Raw genomic sequence first — 24,103 nt, 5'->3', positions numbered from 1 at the left:
ACACTGTCAATTCGAACAAACGAATCCCTAAAATAGAAACAAGGTAGAAACAATCTGATTCAATTCCAAAATAGAAACCAACAACAACAACACACAACTCGCAAAACCAACAACAACACATGTTGCTTGCAATTCGTATTCAACACCCTCTTAACAATAAAAACCCTAACTTTCAACGGTTAAACGAGAATGATTGAGAAAAAATCTCACAAGCTTCCTTCCCAGTTCTTCGTCACAGCCTCGGTGTTCTTCGTGTTCTTCGTCCGAGGATGGTTTTCAGATAATTTTCCGGCGATGGACGGTTTCCAAAACTCGCGCAAAGTACATGGACGATGATATAAAAAAAATCCACGTCGGGTCTCATTAATTGACGTGGACAGCCAAGTCAGCGATTGCCGGACCTAAGGCTGTCGGAGGGACACGTCAAATTTGTTTTCAAATGTCTGAGGATGGTTTTCAGATAATTTTTCATCGAGGGACGATTTTCAAAACTCGCTCAAAGTTCAGGGACGGTTATAGTTTTTAACTCTTAACAATATGCTTGGATACCAAATTTAGTGTACTGTGAATAGGTTTCATGTAGATTCATAATAAGTGTTTCTTTCACCTTTTATTTTTAAGTGTATGTTATCTTTCCTTTGAACTCATTTCAACAAATATCCAAATATAGTCTATTATGTTAGTATGAAAGAAAATGGAAAATAAGAAAGAGCTTATAAATTACATGATGTGATTGGGAAAGAAATGAATTTTCTTTTATATTTAAGGTGTTAATACTTTGGTTGTTTAAAATCATGGGTTAGCTAAAATGCATCAGGCAAACCTTAGGTTATGTGTCGATGGAATCTTTCGGCATAAGTTTGAGATGAGAATCCCCGCAGTGTCTAAGCTCGTGAACCCCCACCATAAAATCTTCACCTACCACCTCACCACCGATAGAATTAAGGGCATCTATGCTTAAATGGGGCATGAACTAATTAAAGTGAGGCTAGGGGTTGAAATGTATTTGTAAATTTTTGCGTTTGTGTCGGTCTGGCCGACACTAACACCATGGTCGATGCTAATTAGTGTCGTTCAAGCCAACACTGCCATCATGTTTGATACGATGCTAATGGTTGATGAGCCGACACTACTATCAAATGAAATAAATTTGAATTTTAATATTTTACGTCTGTTTGACCGACACTAATGAGTATAAATCAGTATTAGTATCATAATCAACGCTTAATCAACTATTTTCTTGTAGTATGTTATGGGAACTGGAGAAGTGGTCTCGGAAGGGTCCCCCTCCCACTAGGGGCAAATGCAGGCCCCATAAACTAGGGGTTGACTCCCCCAACCACCCTAGGACCCATGGGACCCAGCCTATTCCAAGAAGGGATCCTGACCATGAGATCCCCCTGCCACCACCAAGAACCGCAGGTAATCCAACGGTGGGGAGGAGCCCGTACACCGGCCATGCCAAACCCTACCTCCAGGGCCAGTATATAATGGGAGTGTCCCTCCCCTCTAAGGTAACTCATCTCTTCATCTCATTACTCACTTACTCACCCTTGCTCAACCTCTTACTTTGGCATTGAAGTCCCTTGCAGGAGCTCCTCCCGGGATCTTCATCAACCGCTCAACGTCACCGTGCCCCTCACCTTCTTCCTACCCTTGCTTCACCGGTAGTTTGGTCGCTCCCCGATCATAGTACATGTACTGATCCAAATGATTTATTCTTATTTTTAATGCTTGTTTAATCTAATCACCTAGAACATGATTTCCGATTTGAAGTGGTATTAAAAAATACAAGTATCTGAATAGATCATCTAATGGAGCTCATGTCCAAGAATGAAATCATGTACATTAGTCACCGGATAAAATTTCGGGCTCGACCCGATCCAATTTCATTTTCTCCCCCGAACTTCGCCAGCAGAGAGAAAATCGGGTCCACCTTATAATGACCCAGGTAAGAATCCAATAGCAATCACTTTTGAAGAGATTCCTTTGAATTTTCCTTTTTTTATTTCTTCCCAAATAATAAAAATAACAAAACGTGCGAGAGAAGAATGATGGAGAAAACTTCCACCTACTCCGCACAACGTGTCATCATTCTCAAACCACGGCGATGATTGGTTAAAACAAACAACAGTCAACCCATAAAATAGAAAAATCGTTGACTTTCATTCAAGCTCACCTGGTCTCGCCCGTTCCGTATCACTTCCCATCTACTAGTAGTGACTCACTCACCCTTTTCTTCCCCACTCTTCACTCTCACTCTGAGACCGTGAGCGAGAGAGCGTGACGGTTTCTGTTTCTGAACCCTCATAATGGCTTCTCCGTCGCCATCGGACTCTTCTTCTCCACCGCCGGAGCCTAGTTTCTCTCACCTGCCTGTGATGTCTCTCCGGAGCAAGATTGTTGAGAAGGTTCAGGAAAATCGCGTCACGCTCATCGTCGGCGAAGCCGGTTGCGGTATATTTATTTTTCTATAAACTCCGCATTTTGAACTCGTTTTCATTTGCATGCTTATGTTTGATATTCCGTTGAACTTGCATTGACTTACTGTGTTGCCTTTACTGTACTGTGAAATTGCTCAAAATTACTCTCTGAAATACTGAAATTTTGCTTGTTGCGCTTCTCGTATAGCTTTCGTGTTCGTTTTCGCTAGTCTCGCTGGTGATCGTAGATTTATCACAGTCAATAATCTGGTGAATACTAATTTTTAGTTTCCAAAATTTCTCGAATTTTTTTAAATTGTAAATTTGAAGAATAAGGCTGAGGCAATCGCTAGCTTCACTGAATAGAGAATATCAGACATTCATGGAATTTCAGCTTAAGTACACGTTTGGTTTTCAGTACTGTTCCCAATGGATAAACGGAGAAATAAGATTTTGACTAGTGTGAAACTTGTATCTATGTTGACAAAAATCCATCCAAACACAACCTAAGTTTGTAAGGAACTCTGGGAAACCACTTTGGAATTGCAGTTCCTTTTGCTAGTGTATGTATTTCATATTTGCATGAGAAGTCAACTATGTTCTCTGATCACGGTTATTTCATTACCAATTCAACTATGCCTTTTTTTTTTAAAAAAAAAACTTACCTTAAGAAAATGGCAATCATTACCAGCACTATAAATTATTGGATTTTAGGTCTTTTTTCTGTGTGTGAGCGCGTGAGCCAGGGTTTTAAATTGTGATTTGCTAGCAATTGTGGCCGCATCAACCGGCAGCGGCAACCCTGGTCATATCAAACAAAGATGTTGTCTAAAACCGTTGAAATCTGGAGATGTAAAGGTTAGAAAATGGAAAAAGAAATAAAAGGCAAACTTCATGCAAATGTTAGAGAATATAAAAGTCCAGGAAGATTGTGAACCTTTTACCTTCATAGATAATGCTGTATTATCTTCACCCCTTTATATATCATGAACAGGTTCTGCAAAAATCAAAATGGGTGTGCACAACTGAATGTAAGAATTGTTACTGCACAATGCACATCAATGCATTTATGTATGTGAATGAAACTTCTAGCTCGGTATCATTTGAAAGGAATATGGTGTACTTTGTACTTATTCGTCATTCTTTCCTTGTGGCTGATATTTCTGCTCTGTTTCCTCTCAAGGGAAAAGTTCACAAATTCCACAGTTTCTTCTCGATGAAAACATATCACCCATCCTGTGCACACTGCCTAGGAGATTTGCTGTTGTTTCTGTTGCCAAAATGGTTGCACAAGCTCGAAAATGTCAATTGGGAGAAGAAGTTGGATATCATATTGGACACGAAAAGAACTTTTCAGCTAGGTATTCGAGACAAATATCACTGATATTTTTTATTTCTTGGCAAACTTTGTGTCATAGTTATTTGATCATCACTTTCAGATTTTTGTGTTTCTTCATTTCCTTTGCAGATTTAAAGCCCTGATAAATTATATTGAGAGTAAATTTTGACTTGAATCTATAAGTGAGGCCTTGTCTGGCATCACTATGGATTTTTTTTTTCCAATAAAAAATACTTTCTTGATAAGGATGCAAGAATCTTATTACATGTATGTCTCATCTGATGACAAAAGTACACTATAACACATGCACCGTCTAACAAAGTTAACAGTTGAGTTGAGTACACTGTCATTTGTCTAAAAAGCAATTTTAAGGAAGATATTTGGCAGTAATTTTCTTTTATATAATGGAAATATTGGATTTAGAAGGGTATTATTTGCCAAATATATTAACTAGTTTCTCCTTATAACAAAATTACAGTAGTTACTAACACTTGCATGATAATTACATGATATGATAAAGTTGACTGCATTGTCGTTTGTCATAGAGAAGCCATTTCAAGGAAGCAATAGGGAACTTATCCCATGCTTACTTTTCTTCTTGTATTTATGTTGTTATCACAGTTCAAAGATTGTTTTTAAAACTGCTGGAGTGTTGTTGGACGAATTGCAAGAAAAGGGTATGGCTGCACTGAAGTACAAAGCTATCATTCTTGATGAAGTACATGAAAGATCAGTGGAGTCTGATCTTGTCCTTGTTTGTGTGAAGCAGTTTTTGTTAAAGAACGACATAAGGTTAGCATCTTGGATATATAATTGTTCGGCAGAATTCCCTTTGTACAGATGTATGGCCAAGCTATCATTTTATTGCTTGATTCTTGGTTTATTTATTTATCCTGTTTGACATTCTATTCAAGTTCGAAAGAGTGAAGCGAGTATTGTTCAATGTGAATATTTGAAAAATAATACTTGTATTTTTCCAGATCAGGAGCGGTATATATAATTGGCTGTTTTATTGCAGCAATAGCATATGTTCCTCTAGTTACCGTGTCTTCCGAGTATTAGAGAATCCTAATCGAGAACTCTATTTACTTTCTTGATTGAAAACACTGCCTCTCATTTCAATTTAAGAGGCAAGTAGTTGCTTTGTAGATCTAATATATATGATTTTGCAGGGTGGTTTTGATGTCTGCAACTGCTGATATTTCGAGATACAGAGATTACTTCAGGGATCTTGGTAGAGGTGAAAGAGTTGAAGTGCTTGCAATTCCTAGCTCAAACCAGAAAACTGTTTTTCAGCGAAGAGTTTCATATCTTGAGCAGGCATGCATATATACTCTACTAGATTTTCTTTCTTTTTTATTTCACCCCACCTTTATACCAGTTTTCTATATCTTATCAAAGTTACATATATTGAATGGTTTTAAATTCATGCTTCATCTTTAAAATCATTTTGGGTACAAAATAAATGTACGTTTGAAACATTCATGGTCCATACGCTTTCTTATATCCTGCATGTGAAAGCCAGCTGTTCTTCACATAAATTACTGACTAGAGTTGAGTTTCTATATGAGTAACAATGACAACAATGATAAATCTATATAGGTCTTATTGCACCTTTGTATTTAGTAAAACTACTCTATATAAGCAAAACTAAAGTACAAAAGGTTTTTAGCATCTCTATGTTCATGGACTTTGAAGTAGTACCACATTTTTATTGATGGGTAGAAGTATTAGTTAAATATATTTATAAGTTTGCTTGTTTGTGTCTTCTTAGTTATTTATGGGATGGGACTATGGTAATGAGAATAAAACAATTGAAATAAAAAAAATATTCCCATGCTTTTTTTCCAATAAGAGGCTAGGGATCACATCCATATTAATATGTTCAGGAAAAAGTGAAAATACAGAAAATAGTTGAGTGATTCAGTGCAAGTCAAAGAATAGAAGCTTTTCCTGTCATATATTATTATGCATGACAAAATATGATTCTAATCAGTTGCACACCACGTCATTATGTTTCTGAAACACATTTCATGTATGTGATAAGTGATATGATGCTAATGCAATGTTCTTTGAACAGGTAGTTGAATCTCTTGGGATAAGCTCTGAATTAATGCATTCAAAAAATTCGCATGGTCTAAATCCTTCCACAGCCAATGCTCGAATTAAGTCTGAACTGCACACACTTATTCATGCACTGGTGTTGCATATTCATGTGAATGAGCCAGATATTGAGAAAAGCATTCTAGTTTTCCTTCCAACCTACAATTCACTGGCACAGCAATGGCGCCTTCTGAAGCCACTTGAATCAACTTTTGAAGTTCATATCTTACATCGTAGCATTGATACTGAACAAGCTCTCATGGCTATGAAGATTTCGAAGACACATCGAAAGGTTTTGTTCATTAATTCAGCCAGTTCTGTTGTTAATCATGGGTTTTTTACTTATGGAGGGACACACACACACACACACACATTTGTGTCATTAATTGTTTGTGTTAACGTTATACACTATTAATTTATGAATCATTATTTTATTTTAACTGGAAAAAGTTCTCTCTGTCAATGGTAAATCTTACTTTTGCAAATTGGCTATTATTATGTTGAACATCTATATTTGCTGCAGAAACTTATTAGTTTTATTGTATTGTAAATTGTAAGCCACAACAATTGTTATGAATTCTTAATGTGCAATATTTAATCATGGCATGTATTTAACTTGTAAATATATATAAGATATCTTTGCTGATTTGTTCCTTTAATCTTGATGTTTCTCTTAGTTCCCTTAGGCAGGTTAGAAAATTTTACTTTGAGAAGATTTGTTACTTCTAAAATTATTTTTATTGATATATTTTCTACTGAAATTATTCACATTCGATGATTGTGGTTGTTGTCTGTCAGGTAATATTGGCTACCAATATTGCTGAATCATCTGTGACAATACCTAAAGTGGCTTATGTCATTGATTCATGCCGATCATTACAAGTCTATTGGGATAAGTCTCGAAAAAAGGAAGCTTCAAAGCTTGTTTGGGTTTCCAAGTCTCAGGTACAAATTGTCTTATTCCTATATGCCGATTTGTTTTTATATTTTCTTAGTTTCATATGATTTTGTAGGCTGAACAACGTAGAGGAAGAACTGGTCGAACTTGTGATGGCCAAGTTTATAGGTTGGTTACAGGATCGTTTTTCAACAGTCTTGAGGATCATGAGTGTCCAGCTATTCTTAAATTATCATTGAGGCTGCAAGTTCTTTCTTCATGTTGTGCTGGATCTAAGGCTATCAATGATCCCAAAGGCAAGTTCATATAATCCTGATTTCTTGGCTGAAAACAATTTTACTATTAATTGCTTACTTGAGTAAAATTTTGTACCCAATAACATTTTGAATGTCTGCATACATTTTAAATGTAACAATGATCTCTCTTAATAATTTTGGACGTACGCTAAGAAACTTCAGGAAGAGGCTATCAATTTGACTTGAAATATATGTCTGTTTAAGCTTATTTTTGCTATTCAAGACTGGTAGTCTGCTACTACTTGGTGACATCACATTGAGTGAACATATGTAAGGTATAGCGCTTATATGTAGTTTTTGAGTTTATTTATTCCATTTTGTTTACATATTAGAGTGGGCGATAACTTGTAACTGTCAGTAAAATACCTTTTTTTAAAATGTTGCAGTGTCAAAGTCTTCAAAGAAAATATATTTATGTACCAATGCATTGTTCATCAGAGTAAATGTAGAGCTTAACTGGTGAGAATTTGATGACTTTTAATACAACTAACTGTCATGAGAAAGTAGGCTGAACTTGTTCCGTGGTGTCTTGGAGGATTTCTTAATAGGAGTAGCCAGTAAACTGAATGTATTACTGCAGGGTGTACTGTTTTTTGCTCTATTTTGTGCATCTAATCTATTGAGACACTATATCAAACTCCACTAGTGTCTTATGGATGCAATCCTTGTAACTTATGAGGTGTATGATGGGAAACATCTTAATATCATGATGCCTTCAACTGTTAAATGGATATAGGTATACTATTTTCTTATAACTCCGCTAGTGTCTTATGGATGCAATCCTAGTAACTTATGAGGTGTATGACGGGGAACATCTTAATATCATGATGCCTTCAACTGTTTAATGAATATAAGATAATTAAAAATCACTTCACAAACTCTATTTTTATTGCATAATTTACATTTTTGTAAAAATTGCAAAAGCTTGTCCAATTACGTATAATTATCTTTTCTTTCTGTCTCACTCTTCCTTTTTTATTAAAAGAGGAATCTACCTCCATGCCATTACAGAAAGAAAAGATAATTATACGTAATTGGACAAGCTTTTGCAATTTTTACAAAAATGTAAATTATGCAATAAAATTAGAGTTTGTGAAGTGAACTTATGAGTATATTACCCTGTTTGATGGGTTCCATACTTTGATGGCAGTTCTGTTGCAAAAAGCTCTGGATCCCCCGGATCCTCAAGTTGTTGAAGACGCACTGAGTATGCTTGTTCAGATGCACGCACTAGAAAAGACAACTCCAAGGGGCCGTTATGAACCTACATTTTATGGACGATTACTTGCTAGTTTTTCTTTGTCTTTTGATGCTTCTATTCTAGTCCTGAAATTTGGAGAGATTGGTATGCTACGTGAGGGCATCCTGCTGGGTATAATTATGGATACACAGCCTTTACCCATTATTCATCCATTTGGCGAGGATGAATTGGTAATATTTAGTGTTGAACCAGCTTTACTATTTCTGAATGCTCTGATTCTTTGGTAACTTTATGAGCCTCAACTCTTCTTGTAACTGGATCTTTTTATTTTCATCAGTTTTCGAGGTACATTGATTGCTATTATGATGACAAAATAATTTTAACTGGTCCAAAGGAGATGGAATTCATGGGTAACTTCTGTGCATTTGAGTTTTGGCAGCATATTTTCAAGGTAAAGTTGTATCTCTTTGCTGGTTGTACTATCAAATGTATTGGCATTATTCAGTATCTGCATGAGGCTTCACAGTGAAAGTTGGTAGAAAAAACATTGTGAAATGATGCTTATTCATTGCAGGAGTTTTATTTATTGCTTACCAAACAGTGTTCTTGTTGTGCGGGAATAATACACTTAATTAGAGGGTTGCTTCCTCATGGGTTTCTGTGAGACCTGTACATGAGGAACACGAAATAGTAATGAAGTGAAAGAAGCCACATCTTTCCTGGAAATGAGATTTGCGTTTTATGTTTGTATAAATAGTGTGAAGCTTGCAGTTATATGAACTTGATGATGAAAATGTTCTTTTGATATGCAGGATAAGTACCGGCTTGAAAATTTGAAGAAGATTCTAAAAACTGATAATGTATATCCTGCCACACAATCAATGCGTCTTGAGGAAGAAGATTGGTGTTCTTTCCATAATCTCTCCCAATCATCTTTGCATCATGTGTCAGAAATTTGTACGTATCTGCATAATAATTCTCAGAATATGTATTCTACATTTTGTGTGAGTGTTATTTTTCTTAAATCTTTTAACAACCCTTAATTCTGATCTTACAGATAATGATATACTGCATTCAGTACACCGGTTCCGGCCAAATTTTTTGAGCTCCTTTCATGGCCTACCGCCCTATTATGATCCTTATGAATTCAAGCACACATGCCTGCTCAAAGGTCAGCCAAATGGACATATAGATGCAGTTGCTGCGGATGAGGACTTCGAACCATCAAGTGAAACAAAAAAATGTGTTGCTGTACCATATGTTACTTCAAACCACTTCCACAGTTCTGATGTGGCAAAAATGTTGGCTACAGTTATAAAAGAGGTAGTATATTTTGGATTTCAAGTGTTTCTAACTTTCTATAGAAAAAAAAATCCATTTTCTAAAAAAGGACGGGTTTTCCTTTCTTGCATGAAACAGTTAAGAGTCCAATACCCAGATGATGCTTCTAGCCATCAACCAGACGGTGTTGATTTTGATAATTTTCACGTCAATGAGGAGACTTGTGTATATTTTATTCGAGGGTCCTGCAATAGAGGCAATTATTGTCCATTTTCTCACTCACTTCAAGCCAAGAGACCCCAGTGCAAATTTTTCCTTTCATTGCAGGTAATTTGTTTGTTTGAGTTAGATTTCATTATATTTCTACCATTACTAAGATTATGATTAGTATTCATCTTGACAGGGTTGCCGAAATGGGGAGTCTTGTTTATTTTCACATGTTACGGGTCGATCAGCACCATCAACTAGTACAAATGTATGCCAGCCAGAAGATAATGACGTGAATGCTGCATCCCTTCTAAAGTGGTTTCCCAGATCAACCAACAGATCAATTCTTATATTGGATGACACTGATTTGCATTTCACTTCATGTCTCGCTCGCTACTATGATCCATCCAAAATAACTTCAACTACATGTTTGTCAGAAACAACCATAACAGAATCTTCACTACCCAGAGCCAGAATTTTGTGGGGTCTATATCACCCATACCAAACAATCATTGCCAAAGCTGGGCAGACCCTTATTCCTTGGAATGAAGTTCAATGTGTACTGTGGTTTCCTTCCTTTGATAGCTATGGTGATGATTTGGATGGAAAAAAGCAGCTCTTGCAGAACTTCTTCGAATATCTCGCCATTCGAATTCTGGCTGATGATTTGCATGAGGTGCAAGTTATCATAACCATGAATAATATCATATTTTCCCAACTTCAGGTGATTGCTTACTATTTAATAGGTTATAAAATAAGTGCTATTATGTTAGACACTGATACTGAATGTTATACACGTCTCCTAATATATGCGGAACTCATGATGCTACCTTTTAATATCATTGTGGTAATGGTATTATCTTACTGAATGCAATGTTGTGATTTCAGGTAGAAAAGTTGGGCAGGGAGAGTTTCTTTATCCTCACAGAGTCCTTTGCTTTTGACGAAACAAGCTTTGGGGAATTACATGATGTAGTTACCCCTAGGAGGCCAATGATGATATCAAGGGCCACCTCATATGTTTTTAGCCTGCTTCCTGCCAGTGACAAACATTTCGGTGACTACGCTGCTACTATCAAAAAGCAACTGCATGAAATTCAAACAAATTAACTATGGGGGGTGTATATGTTTGACCCTTCTGGAGGCTTAATAACCCAGTTCTAGGGTTTTTTTATGTTCGAGTTCTAGGTTGATATTGAACTGCTGAAATTATGTAGTCTGTACATGCATAGTGCTTTCTTGAGATAAGCTTTTTGAAATTCTGCCGTATAACTTATGGTGGGTATGGAATAGTTTACTTTGAAGTTATGTTTTATAGTACCAGGTGCTTGGTTGAATTTATGAAAATAATTTATGGCATAGGTGGAAAGACCTAGAGGTTACCATTATCCAGAGCTGTTTTTTTTTTTTTATATATATATATATTTTTATCAATAATAGCTTTGTGTTAAGCTACGCAATCAGCACGTTGTTTGCCCTTTCTTAATGTCAAATGTGCTCAAAATTGAGAGACTAGTTTCTTCACACCAAGTCCTTGTTACTTTGGACTTACAATTATATGAATGTTATACGTTTGTAAAAATGTTTCACGAACATTACCATCATTGGACTTACAAAATGATACATCTAAATAAGGTAAAAGCATCTTAGTTTTCAATAGTCTAATATTATTTTGACATGCATTATGAGCTACAATTTTCTAAGTCAAATGTTAAATATTATTGGACCACATAGGTTGATTATATATGATATTTATCTTAGGTAATTTAGAGAACCTCATGATACAATATCATGCATTACATATATTGAGTTGTTCTCATTTTTGTATTGGGCCAAAGCACCCATGGTACTTTATTTTCAATATAAAATTTATTGCCTATAAAAAAAAAACATATATTGACTTGTAAACGTCATCTTCCACTTGTATGAATGATGCTTATGTGGGCCTAACAACAATGCCACTTTGTGCCATATATAGTTAATAGTATTTATTGGTCCAGGTCTAGTTTAAGTCCAAAAGTCCAAGACAGCTTATGTAATTTTATTAGTCCAAATTTTAAATCAAAATATTCAATTTTTGTCAAGTTATAATATCATTATCAATTATTTTCTGTTGATAGTTTTTTTTTAACAAATATGGAAGATAACTAATTACCAACTTAATAATTATTATTTTTCATACATTTACCCCGATTCCGAGAAAATCATATTGGAGTCGGGATGTGACTAACCCTTCCCGTAAAAGTTTTTTCATCCATAAAACTCGAACCTAAACCATTACTTAACAAAAATTAACATCTTGTACTTGAACATAACTTAAATAATTATTGATAAATAGAAAAGATAAGAAATGAAAATAGAAAAGAATTGTCTGAGAAATCACATATAGAGAGACCCTTTTCGGAAAATTAGGCGTGGAGGCAGTGATAGCTGGATCGAGAATCTCGTGAAACACAGCAATAGCATATCACTTGTCTTCCCTTCAGCTCACAACCCCAATTGAATTGAATTGAATTCAGAATCACTCGATGACTCAATCGATGTCGCACAACCCACTCGAATCTTCATCACGCCACCACTCCATCGACTCCTGCTTGTTGCACCTCCGCACCTGGAGACCCTTCCACCCCACAACCACCACCGCCGATCACACACCTTACAGCAAACGCCCTTGCCTCTCCGATCGCACCACCACCTCCTTCTCCCTCGACCTCTCCAAACTCACCCTCGCCGACGACAACATCCGGAGCTACAACACCCCCGCCAAACACCGCCTCATCGCGCGAAAGAGGCGCCGACGCGGCTCCAGATCTGTCTCCGGCCGCAGCAGCGATCGCAGCGGTACGCGCCGCTGCTGCTCCGTTGGTGCCTCCGCTGCTCACGGGACTTGCTCTGATTTTCCGGTGGCGATGGGGACGGACTCCAGCGGGGAGCTTTTTGGGAACGGGGATGCGAATTGGTCGTCGGATGTGAGCGAGGCTAAGAACTCTGTGAGGGAAGTGGAGAAGGAGAAGGAGAATGTGGGTGGTGTTGTTGGGTTTGGGGTGAGTGGGTGTTCTGATGCTAATGGCAATAATGGGAATGAGTCTGGGTATGGGAGTGAACCTGGGTATCGTGGGGATGCTGAGTTTGGATATGGAGGGGATGAGTTTGATGAAGAAGAAGATGATCCCAGATTGTTGTTTTGGGGTGACCAGCTTGGAGGTAGGTTAAGTTTCTGTTCTTGATTTCAGATTTTGATGTTCATGTTGTTGCTTGCTTTAGAATTTTTGAATCTTTTTGCTTGTCTTTTAGATCATTAAGCACAACCTTGTCTACTACATGGGTTTGGATGATATAGTATTTGGTGTGTTCACCAACTTAAGTGAAAGTGTTCTGTTTGGAATCTTTAAAATGAAAGATTGGAGTTCTTCTCTAAGAATTCAATTCCTTTTACACATCATTTGATAAACAAGGATAGAAGCCACCAAAATGATGAGAGTAGTGTGATAAGCAAGGAAGTAGCGGAAGCCACCAAAATGATGGCATTGTTTCTATGAGTACTTAAAGAGCCAGTGGTCTGAGGCTGGGGAGCAGAAACCGGAGGCTAATGCTGGAGAACATGGATAGAAAAACCAGGCATGGTCTGAGGTCAATGAAAATGGAAGTTAGAGATAGAGATCGGGAAAGGATTATCCTAGTCTCACTTGGCGTAAAATTTAACCCCTTAAAGAGGGAAACATATACTTCCCGTTAAATTCCCTTTTCGTTAATGTGATACCAAACAAGTCACTATTTTTAAGAAACTTGACTCCCTTAAAATCCCCTCCCCCCCCCCCCCCCATTTAACCTCGAGCCGAACTTAGCACTAATGATATTATATCTATTGTTGGGAGGGTAATGCTTGGGTTCCTTCATGCCATGTTATGTTGATGGATCATTATCAGTTGGAATTATTGGGTCCAAGTATATGGATAAATATAGCTAGTCATTTTATTATTTTTATGTTTAGTTATTTTATTCTCTTCTAGGATATTCCTAGTGGTGGGATTATGCCGCTTTTACGGCTCTCCTTAGCATACGGGTTAAATCCTAACTATAAATTGAAAAGTTGATCAATGAGAAAGGGACCAGAAAATTGATGCAATTGCTTTCTTCATTATTTAGCTTAGCTTTTTCTTATAGAAATTAGGGCTCTACCTTGATAGAGAATTTCACTCTATCAATTGGTGCTTTCTGGTAGTGCTAATATGAAGTTACATGTTATATGTGGCAAAAACTTATTATTTGATGTTTGGAAAACAGGTTGTTTGCAAATGGCTTTACTGTTTTGGTAGTAACTTTTGGGGGTTATGAAATGAAATATTCTGAAGATGATGACTTAACCACTGGAAATAGCTAAAATACATTTACAAGGAAATGTGTTTTTGCTATCTATTTCTACTTATGCCTGGTGTAATTTGCTTTCCTGTTTGCAGACTACCTTCCTTAAAAGATTACCAATGTCAATGTTCTAAAGCATGCCATGAGAGTTTAAATGGAACTTTGATTTTATATGCTTGGTTGTTATTTGGATTAGAAGCTTTGTTTCCTTACAAGCATTTCTGATCCTCTGTTGCACGTGCCTGTGGATAGACACCAACTATATTATTTGCAATTATTTGCCATAATGGATAGCTTGAAAGGTTCTATGTTCATTTTCTAGTCTGATTGTAGTTTTTAGATTTCGCACACTATTATCTTAATAGCATTATATACTTAGGCATTTGTTGCATATAAAACTAGTACTACAACTGGCTGCTTAAGAGGCTAACTTGATCTTCATTGTACCAGCTGCAGATTCTAAAATGGAGATGGTTGGGGAGAACACCTTGCTAGATCAAAAATCACATCATAGATGTCGACGTAGGAAGCATGATTGTAGAATGTTTGATGCATTGAGGTGACAGTCGCTGAAGTTTGTGACTGTGATCATGACAAGATTGTATCTTTCCTTCTTCAACAAGGAACTGGAGTTGCTTCTTTTGTGCATGAATCCCTGACAAAGTGGTTTTAGAGCATCCATGTGATGCTTCTTACCGGCATCCTGACCCATTTGCCGAATCTATATTCTTTGTATTTTAGCATGTATCATATCATATAGGTTTGGGGATCATTCAGCTTCTGAAAATTTTGGTCCAAATATTGAAGTGATCTAAGGATAATGACGTGTGATTGTTACAAGGACGTAAAACTATTACGCTTTGTATATTAGTTTGAGATGTTGTGCCCCATTTAATCTCAGTCATACAAATTTCTTAGAACACAGTTACAAAAATCTCTAGTAAATAGACCTTTCATTACTGTCTTGAGTTTTTATCAATGTCTGAAGTATTTAGCACAAACTATTTTGTACCTAAAATGATATGAAGCTTGTTACAACCAATCACGTTTTGAGTATCGGGTGGAAATCAATATTTATATACCTTCTAGCTAGCGTGGTGGGCATGATTATCCAAAATGAAGCCAAATTGTTGTTCATTAAAATGAATTGCTGTTTGCTGCTTTTAAATCTACATAATCACTCTCATACACTTATAGTTGAGCTATGGATGTCATCTATAGATGCTTCATTAGTAGGTTAGCCTTTTGTATTTGTGATAATAAAGCTTTGTGATAATAAAGCTCATAAATGTGAATTTGCATGCATGCTATGATTATCGGTTGTATTTATTTACTAAGTGCATGATTAGACTATATACTATTGACAAGGTCTTAATTGTAAAGGTTTTATATTCTTGGGTATAAAATGTATTATCTTTTTTTGGTAAAATAATATAAAATGGATGATCTAACCGCAGAAAATTTGCATCTATACAAGAAATCATGATGTTCAAGAAGTTAGATTATAATTGACTGTTTTGACTTGAAAAACATGGACCATATGTTTGCCTTTGCCATTTGAGATGTTTCCAAATTCCAACCATGTTTGCCTCATGTATCCGTGCAAATTCTAATTGGTAAATGAGTCTCTCGTGACAAATTTGGTAATAACTTTTTTTTTATATATAATAATATAAAATTATTTTTACCAACCATTTAAAGTTCGATACGCGAGTTTTTTTTCATGAATGGGAAAAGTAAACTAAAAAGCAAGAACAACATGCCTAGAATTTTTTTTGGTAGATACAACATGCCTAGAATATCTCTGTACAAAAAGGGTTCAACACTCTCCATAGGTAAGCCAAGAGAATAACTTAGAGGTTGCATAATGAGAAAAGTATTATGTAAATGAACAAGTACAACAGGATTTATTGGCTCAGAATCCGTCATCGTTGTCTCTACAAGTCTTAGAAAGCCCCTGTAAACGGTCTTCCGAATACAAGGTTAACTCTAGCTATCTTGCTTGTTTATCACTTATGGGTCGTCTTGTGACCGATCGGCCTTTAGCCGAGATGAATTGTTCCTTGGTTAAGTCGTCTAAACCGCCCTTATAGTACTCACTTAGTCGTGAGGCTTTTGGACCAACTTAAATCCTATTGGGTTTTTTTTAATAAAAAAAGTGCAAAAAGGAGACTTAGCATAACAGCGTCGTGTCAATAGTATTGGCTACTGGTAAAGGGAACAAACACGAAGAAGAAAACGAGAGATCAGAGACCACATGAACATGGCGAGAGGCGAAGTTCTGAGCGCGTACCGCGCAGTGTTGAAAGCCACTCGGAAAACCTTCGCCGGCGACGGCGTGATGTTGAAAGGGTCTGCGGCGGAGGTGCGGAAGAAGTTCGAGGAAAACAGAAACGTCAGCTCAGAGGAAGAGATCCAGAAGCTTCTCGGAGAAGCCAGCGAGGCCTCCCATTTCATCACCAACATGCTCGTCCAGGCACAACTCAATTCCGATGCCGGCAGCTACGGTAATCTCCTCCTCCTTCTCTCTCAATGCACTCCACCTGTTTGTTAATTTGCGCCAATAGTAACATGTTCTTCCTGTTTTTTGTTTGTATTGCTTTTAATTTCATCAATACACATTCATGGATCAGTGTTAGCAATTTTCTGTTTGATGAACTTTGGATTGTACTGCAAGAGCTTCAAGTTTCTTGGTTGATAGTTGATACTTGTTCTGTGAAGAAAACCAGAATGAACCCCCATGGGAATGCTTTGAAACTCTATGGGTATCCTTTTGTGTAGCCCGCCTGTGTCTATAAGACGACTCCCTGGTTGTCCTCAAATCCTGGTTTTAGGATGGTTTTAGTCTAGGAATCAGCTTGCATTTCTACTATGAATGTATTGGGTTGATTAACTGGACTTTTGAGATGGTAGGAAGATCCCATCTTCTTGATAGAGCATCGGCTACAGCGTTCTCCTTTCTGGGTCTATATTTGATTTCAAAATATGTCCTAATGTTAAACTTTGAAGTCAATTGATTGTTGCTGTTTGTTCCCCAATAACCTCGGATCAGCGAGTTTTTTCAAGCTCTGCTGGTCTGCCCTGATTATATTGTAAAATGCTTGTCCATAACAATGTTGCCTCTTTTGCACTGCAAGTAAAATGGCCATCAATTTTCGTTCATAAACAGATTGATTTGGGCATGGGCAGACAATCCTTGGCTAATAAAGGCTATTATTGGTTTTTTCGTGTTACATCATAAGTCATAACAGCTCCTAACCTTAGTCATATGCACCAGTCTTGAAAGTGAATGTTTTATCAAAATGAAGAGCAGCCACCAGTGGAGTTGTCATGGCTGCTTTAAGAGTACTGAAAGGGTGTTGAGCGTCACACTTCCATGCAAACACTTCTTAGTCTAATTTCTACATTATGGCCTTGCAATCTTACTATAGTTCCTCACATTTTCTATGATATCCTGTCAACTCAAGGAATCCTCTTAATATCTCTTAACATCAGATGTGGTTGGCCGCTCCACCATATCTTCAAATTTTTTGGATCATCTGGTACTTCAACCGGTGATATTATGTGACCAAGATACTACTCTTTTGCCTGCCCTTGTTTTGTTCACAAACAACTTGTTCTTCCTAAGTTTTTGGAAGGCCATTGGTAAATGATCTAAGTGTATCTACTGCCCCTTATTGTAAACAAGAATATCATTTAAAGAAGTCCAAATATAAGGTTATTTGGGATGTCTATGGTTATCTCATAAGCATATCCCGAACACAGTCATTGCAAGCAGACATTGATTATGTCTAAACATCTTAAATTGTCTGCCTTCCTGCCATGGGCATCCTTATAGTTTTACGTTCTAATATTTTTTTGCTCCTCCTTTTTCCCCCCTTTTTGGACAGGTCAGGAATATCATCCAATTAAACTTGCATCTTAGACTAATTTCTTTTCATCTATTTTTCAAACTTATGTGCTGCAGTAATGAAGCCTGGTAAAGAGCATGCAGGAGCAACACTTGAAATTCCTACTGAAGAAATTATTAGGAAGTCTTCATGAAAAGTACGGGAGAGAAGAGGTTAGAAAAAGGTGTTTCTTCTTCTAGATTGTTTATTATTGTTAAGGAGCAATAAGAAGTGTTGGTTGTGCTTGAAGTTTTCTGCTTAGACTGCTTTTGTGGTTGTAGCTTTTTCTTTTCAATACGTTTGTTTCCTTTCAATTTATTTAGCAGAGCGGATAGGTTATAAAGATGATGGGTAAAAGTTTATTCTACCCTTTATTGTTGTATGATTGAGTAATGCAGCTCACCCGTTTGTTAGCTTTTTAAATTTAACTGCAGCCGAATTTCAATTGGTTTAAATAGAAATTGATCCACATTCATTTGGATTTCGGTCCTTGTATATGGGGTGTATGTCTGTATAGTTTCTTCTTGCTATGATTTTGCTCTCCCAAAGACCACTATGTCTTGAAAAGATTGGAACTGAACTCTAAAGCCATAATACGTAGAAAGTAGAATCTACTAGGAGTAAACAATGAAAAACAGGGACTATTACACTATCCGAGGCTAAAACTATAGAAGAGAAAATATAGGTAGACATTCCTTCTTTGGCCGTTTGGGGTTGGTTGCTAAGGTACCCCTTGTAATTGTTGTAGGATTGTAGCTCTGACCTACTTGGTGCCCAGATACATTAAGAAAAAAAGGAAAATGCACTTGATAACTATTTTTAGTGATAATTACAATTAACTGGCTTACCCAATTAACAGATTGACAAATTCAACAGATGAAGATGCATGTTTGGCTGAATATTTCTGGGATTGTTGACAGCTGCGTTCAGGCTAAGATGCTCAAGTAGTTGAATTCAAATTTGGGAGCTACACATGCATTGGAACTACTTTTAAACTATAAAATTATAGATGTAGCTTGGGTCATACACAGAAACAAGGTTCCAAGATTGGGTTTGTGAACCGAAAGCCTTCTTTCTTATGAGCAACTGCAACTAGGGACGGAACAGTCCTAGTACAAGCTACACATACCTTTATCTGACCACTAGCTAACTATTTGTGATGGTATACAAGGTTGCCGAGAATTTGTATGGAAGAGAGAATGTTGACCTCAGCTAGTTAACATTTTGTATTTCATGGTTTTTCTGCAATGAAGTTTGTATAACACAGGAACGCCGTGCTTGTTATTACTTTGAACGAAAAATCGTAGCAAGAACCCAGCTCACACAAGCTTTGCAAATATGTCATGCAGAGTAACTAGGTATGGACCTTTGTATCCGCTCGCCAGCACCATTCTCTAGCAATGCTGGAAGAAGCCCCAGTTATTTTACATGGATAGGTGTAGCACTCACGGATGTAGATGCTTTGCCTTGATAGGTTTTAAGGCAAAAAGGGAAGGAAAATCGAATTGCTGCAAAGGGTTCAAAAGTCTAGCTGAGAAAGAGCATTAGTTATACTTAATTTGTCATGGTTTCAATTGACCAAATATGCAACTAAATCCTAAATAATAGTAATACTTTAAAACTAAAATATTTCATTAAATTAATTGAATTTGTTATTGGGTATGATGGTTTTTTTGGTGAATGGGAAAGAATTTGGTATGATGGTTTAATTATAAAAAAAAATGGACGTGGTTGCTTTCTTTTGGTCAATGACTTGGTTGCTTCATTTTTTTGGTCAATGACTTGGTTGCTTTCTTTTTTTGGGTCAATAACTAGGTTGCTTTCAAGCCATTGATGAACTCTTGGGTTGGGCTTGATGCTTAATACTCTATAGCCATGTTCAATGAAGGCTATAAAGTTGGAAAATTTTAGTTTTGAAGTTTTTTTTTTATCGCCGAGAAATTTGATTTATGGATATTCCCTCCCTAAAGGAAATATCACTAAACTAAAACTTTACTTCAACAAGAAATCAACATTAGAAAAGAAGAACCACAACCGCTCGAGGATAGATCCAAGATATACAGACATAGGTTTCTCTAATTAATTGAGATTATTATTATTATTTTGAAGGGTAATTAATTGAGACTATTATTCTTTCTTATTTTATGATTATTTTATATTTTTATAATACAAATACTTTCGTCTCCTCTATTGTAATACGTGTTTTAAAACATGTTTTGGTAGTGGAAATTCAATATCAAGTCACAATCCGTTTCAATTTTTTATCTGACTAAAGTCAGGCAAATAATTTTGTCCAAGATGGAAACATACACATCATAGTGTTCCTAACTTAGTTCTTCCAGTCAAAGTTTTTCCATACATAAACTTAAATTTGTGACATTTTTTAAGGGAATTATGTACTACATAAATAATCACCCGTTAATAGAATCTATCCTATCCCTTTTATTACACGTAATCAATGTTCTAAACTTACTTTTATGAATACCTAAGTTTTTCATTGATGCCTTGAATTTTTACTTTTTCTTTGGTTAGATCAAGATGTGTGAAAGTCAAACCCATGTTAGGCTGGATAGTTGCTTCCTACCATCACGATTGATAATCTTTTCTAACATGGCTGAAACTTTGCCTAGTTGGGGGAAGTACGTTCCAGAAACTGAAAGTTTGATTTGGCTAACCATTAATTTCTGTAATGCCGTTTATTTTGGGAAGATTAGTTTTCAAGTGACTCATTTATTGATTTGTCGAGTCTCATGAGTTTGGCATGACCTAAGCCTCTAATGTGCGTCCATGCATCTAATATAACCCCTTTCCAAGCTCATGCTATTCGTCTTTATTTCATTTCCACGCACACTCTGTGAGGGGTACTATATTTTTTTTTCTTTTCATGTATATTAATTAGTATATACAAGGACGACGCATAAGTGCATAACACATGTATCCTCTCTACTAACAATTTTGTTCGAGTAAAAAATATCTACATCTAAGTGGGATTAGATCTTCCCACAAAAAAAATTATAAACAAGTTTCGAACTCAAAATTTTACTTAAAAAAAATTAAAAATGTACCACTTAAATAAGTTATTTAACGATATTTGATTTTCCTTGTAGGTTGAGATTCTAAGTCAATGTGATCATGCTGGGGATTCGCCCAGTGGAGCGAAGGTAGAAGAAACATGAGATATTTTTAAGTGCCACGTGTTGAGCCAAGTCAACGTCGCTTCTGATTCAAAGAACCAGAAGATGAACCAGAAGATGACGACGTGCACAGAGCGTAAAACCCAAGCCCCTTCCATGGTGGATCAAGTTCTTAAAATGACTAGTTTGATCCAAGGCATTATACTTTTGTTAATAGCAATTAAATTTTAACTTTTATGTAAAAATTTACCTTGATTTAATTTGCATATTTGATTATTTTGGGTTTAAAAATTAAAGAGCTTCTTCATTTTTTGATGTTTTTTATATATTTCTTTTAGCTTACAAATTAATTTAAATTAAAATTTTCAATAATTTTCTTTCAAAATACTTTCATTATTATTCAATATTTGTCTTACGATATTTAAATATTTATCATAAAACTAAATATTTTTGCAAGAAAAAATATTTTTGCTGGTTGAGGAGTGTAAATAATGAAAAGGAAACTCTTTGATTGCTCTAGAGATTCTCTTTTTTCAACTAAAAGGAAATTTTCGTATTTCATCATTATTTCTCTAGGAGAGGATCTCATTCTTGAAATGTGGGGTTGAAGTAAACTCATCGTTTTACCCTTTTTTGCAGGATTGTATCTGATGATTTTTCTTTTTGCAGGATTATGTCAGTGTTTGGGAGAACTTATGAAAACAGCTTATGGCTTACCATAAGTTGTTTTGAGCTTATTTTTATAAGTTATTAATGATAACTTATGAAAAAGAGCTTATGCTTATATATAACTTATTTTCAATTTATTTCAATAAATATTTTAAAATAGCTTATGAATGAGCACTTATGGCATAAGTGCTTATAACCATAAACGCTTAATTAAGTTGTGTTTCCAAACGGGTCCTAAATTTATATTTAAACGGATGAGGAAAAATGACTCAAAATCTATAAAAGGGGATATTGAGTTTGAGTTTTGTAAAGATATGAGTATACATAGGTTTCAAAAAAAAAAGATATAAGTATACATGAATAATCTCCCAACACACTTAGACTAAGCCCGAGCGATACAATCCGGGATAGAAAATGAGAAATTAATTGGTTATTCTTAAAATATTGTTTCACGGATTAAAAAATGATACCCGGGAATCTTGTTCCCGGGAATGTTATGATGAGAATATTATTCCCAGACATCTTTAAAAAATTCGTTTGGTTCACAAAATCAGTTTCTGGGAATCTTTTTTAATATTCCTGGGTATAATTATATTATATGTTTGGTTCAAAATGTATATTCCTGGGAATAGATAGTAAAATTCTTAAAATACCCTTAGCGGTAAAAGACATGGGTAGTGGGTAGTTGGTAGTGGGTAGTGGGTAGTGACAATTCAGAGATTTCACACCAAAAATCACATTCCCTTCTATTCAGGATTCAACTTACCCACCTCTCAATCATGGGAATGAGAAATGCTTTTGGATGGGCATATGACTTACCCAGGAATGAAAGATACCCGGGAATATTTTTTTCAAATCTGCTACCAAACACTGGAATGTAGATTCCAGCCCAAACATTCCCGGGAATCCTTTTCTTATCCGTGAAACAAACGCCCATGTCCTTTGTAATCCTTTCCACCCAGCCGATTGAAAAAAACATTTGAGTCCATCCAAACCTTATTCTTTGTCGAGAGAGGAATGCCAAGTATTTGTTCACCTTGTTTATGACCTATGAGGCAGAAATCTGCATGAACAAAGATCCAAATCCAAGTGAGAAAGATCCATTGAAGTATCGCCACTTGAGTCGCTACTCAAATCGTTATCCTCTAAGTTCCTGATGAGTTTTAGTAAAATGTCATCTAATATAGATGAAATTAAAGTCAAAAGGATTGTAAATGAGTTGGAGAGACGATGACTGAGCGCTCCATACTAGAGTTTTTTTTTTTGGAGTAAATACCTCACTCCCATCTTCTTTTAAAGGATGAATAACAATCATTTGAGAAAAAAAAGGAATAGGAGAGGAAGAGATGTACTTGAAGAAGAAAAGTCCTTAGATTGGAGAACAAAAATAATAGAATTTCAGGTCATTGAGCGCTAATTCTTGGAATAAAGGTAGAAGGCTGAAATTTGAAGACAACTCCCGAGTAGAATGATTTTATGCAATTGTTGTTAAAAGGAGGGAAATGTGCAAAAGCTTCTATAATTCTCTTTGAAAATAGAAAGTCTAAACAAAGAATATTGATCATTAGACTACTAAGATAAAGTGGCAATAATCTATCTCGACAAGGGAAGTTTTGAGTGGATATTAATATTCGTGAAGCAAATGTCATACTCTACATGTCAAGCTGGAGGGTTGTTGTTCTGGTTGGTTCAAAAGGTACAGTAGAATCTCAGCCGACCCAAAGGTCTCGCAGCAAAGTGAGTACCGTAAGAGTAGACAATATGAACTAGTTAAAGAATGTCTCGTCTTATCTAAGGTCGACCAGCCGCACGACAACCCACTTACTAACAATCATACGAGGCTGCCTAGAGGACCATGATCTCAGAAGTCCTTCTATTAGCCTTCCTAATAGCTTGCAAAGACAATTACGACATATAAAGACACAAATACTAAGCTTAATTATAATGACAATGTACGCTTCATTCATATATTTATGGTTCGTTTGATCTCAATCAGTTGGATAGTTCCTTATTTCCTAAGTGTGATTGTATTTAATTAATTATTTTACTAAAATAAATACTACTCCATCCGTCTTTATATAACTGGCATTATTTTAATTCATTTTTTGTTCCTATTTATTTGACACTTTTACAATTTCAAGAGAACATTAATTATACTTTACCAATTGTACCATTCATTTATTGGTGGTAGAAAAATTGAAAAGTTAAAATAAGAGAGATAAAGGGTATAATAGAAAGTTAGGTAGTAATTTTAATAAAACAAGAATATTAATTGTTATTTCTTAATACTTGTGCAACAA

The 24,103-nt window shown here is 35.9% G+C and overlaps 3 protein-coding genes across 7 annotated transcripts; all 3 read left to right on the top strand.

The window, feature by feature from the left end:
• The first annotated feature begins 2,153 nt into the window (after positions 1–2,153).
• Positions 2,154–11,136, top strand: LOC130717847 (DExH-box ATP-dependent RNA helicase DExH8). The gene is made up of 14 exons (XM_057568224.1): positions 2,154–2,457; positions 3,607–3,784; positions 4,384–4,554; positions 4,935–5,082; positions 5,843–6,157; positions 6,664–6,810; positions 6,879–7,059; positions 8,210–8,490; positions 8,598–8,711; positions 9,073–9,217; positions 9,318–9,583; positions 9,680–9,868; positions 9,945–10,472; positions 10,637–11,136. The coding sequence occupies exons 1-14, from the start codon at positions 2,313–2,315 to the stop codon at positions 10,856–10,858; spliced, it is 3,030 nt and encodes a 1,009-aa protein (XP_057424207.1). The 5' UTR covers positions 2,154–2,312; the 3' UTR covers positions 10,859–11,136.
• Positions 11,137–12,126: 990 nt separating this feature from the next.
• On the top strand, positions 12,127–15,069 carry LOC130718637 (uncharacterized). 2 transcript variants are annotated; one of them, XM_057569254.1, is made up of 2 exons: positions 12,127–12,952; positions 14,567–15,069. In XM_057569254.1, exons 1-2 carry the CDS (start codon positions 12,277–12,279, stop codon positions 14,671–14,673), a joined length of 783 nt encoding a protein of 260 aa, XP_057425237.1. In that variant the 5' UTR covers positions 12,127–12,276; the 3' UTR covers positions 14,674–15,069. The 2 variants fall into 2 exon arrangements, with proteins under 2 accessions (XP_057425237.1, XP_057425235.1); XM_057569252.1 differs by having other exon boundaries at positions 14,561–15,069.
• A 1,219-nt stretch (positions 15,070–16,288) lies between these two features.
• LOC130720987 (mitochondrial zinc maintenance protein 1, mitochondrial) lies at positions 16,289–19,270 on the top strand. Of its 4 annotated transcripts, none has more exons than XM_057571711.1 (3): positions 16,289–16,617; positions 18,078–18,173; positions 18,921–19,270. In XM_057571711.1, exons 1-2 carry the CDS (start codon positions 16,368–16,370, stop codon positions 18,152–18,154), a joined length of 327 nt encoding a protein of 108 aa, XP_057427694.1. In that variant the 5' UTR covers positions 16,289–16,367; the 3' UTR covers positions 18,155–18,173; positions 18,921–19,270. The 4 variants fall into 4 exon arrangements, with proteins under 4 accessions (XP_057427694.1, XP_057427692.1, XP_057427693.1 ...); XM_057571709.1 differs by having other exon boundaries at positions 18,877–19,270; XM_057571710.1 differs by having other exon boundaries at positions 18,860–19,270.
• The last annotated feature ends 4,833 nt before the right edge of the window (positions 19,271–24,103 follow it).

This window comes from Lotus japonicus, chromosome 5 (assembly GCF_012489685.1).
Source record: "Lotus japonicus ecotype B-129 chromosome 5, LjGifu_v1.2".
NCBI classification, from domain to species: Eukaryota; Viridiplantae; Streptophyta; class Magnoliopsida; order Fabales; family Fabaceae; genus Lotus; species Lotus japonicus.
Note: the sequence above shows the minus strand (reverse complement) of the source record. Positions and strands in the feature narration are given on the sequence as shown.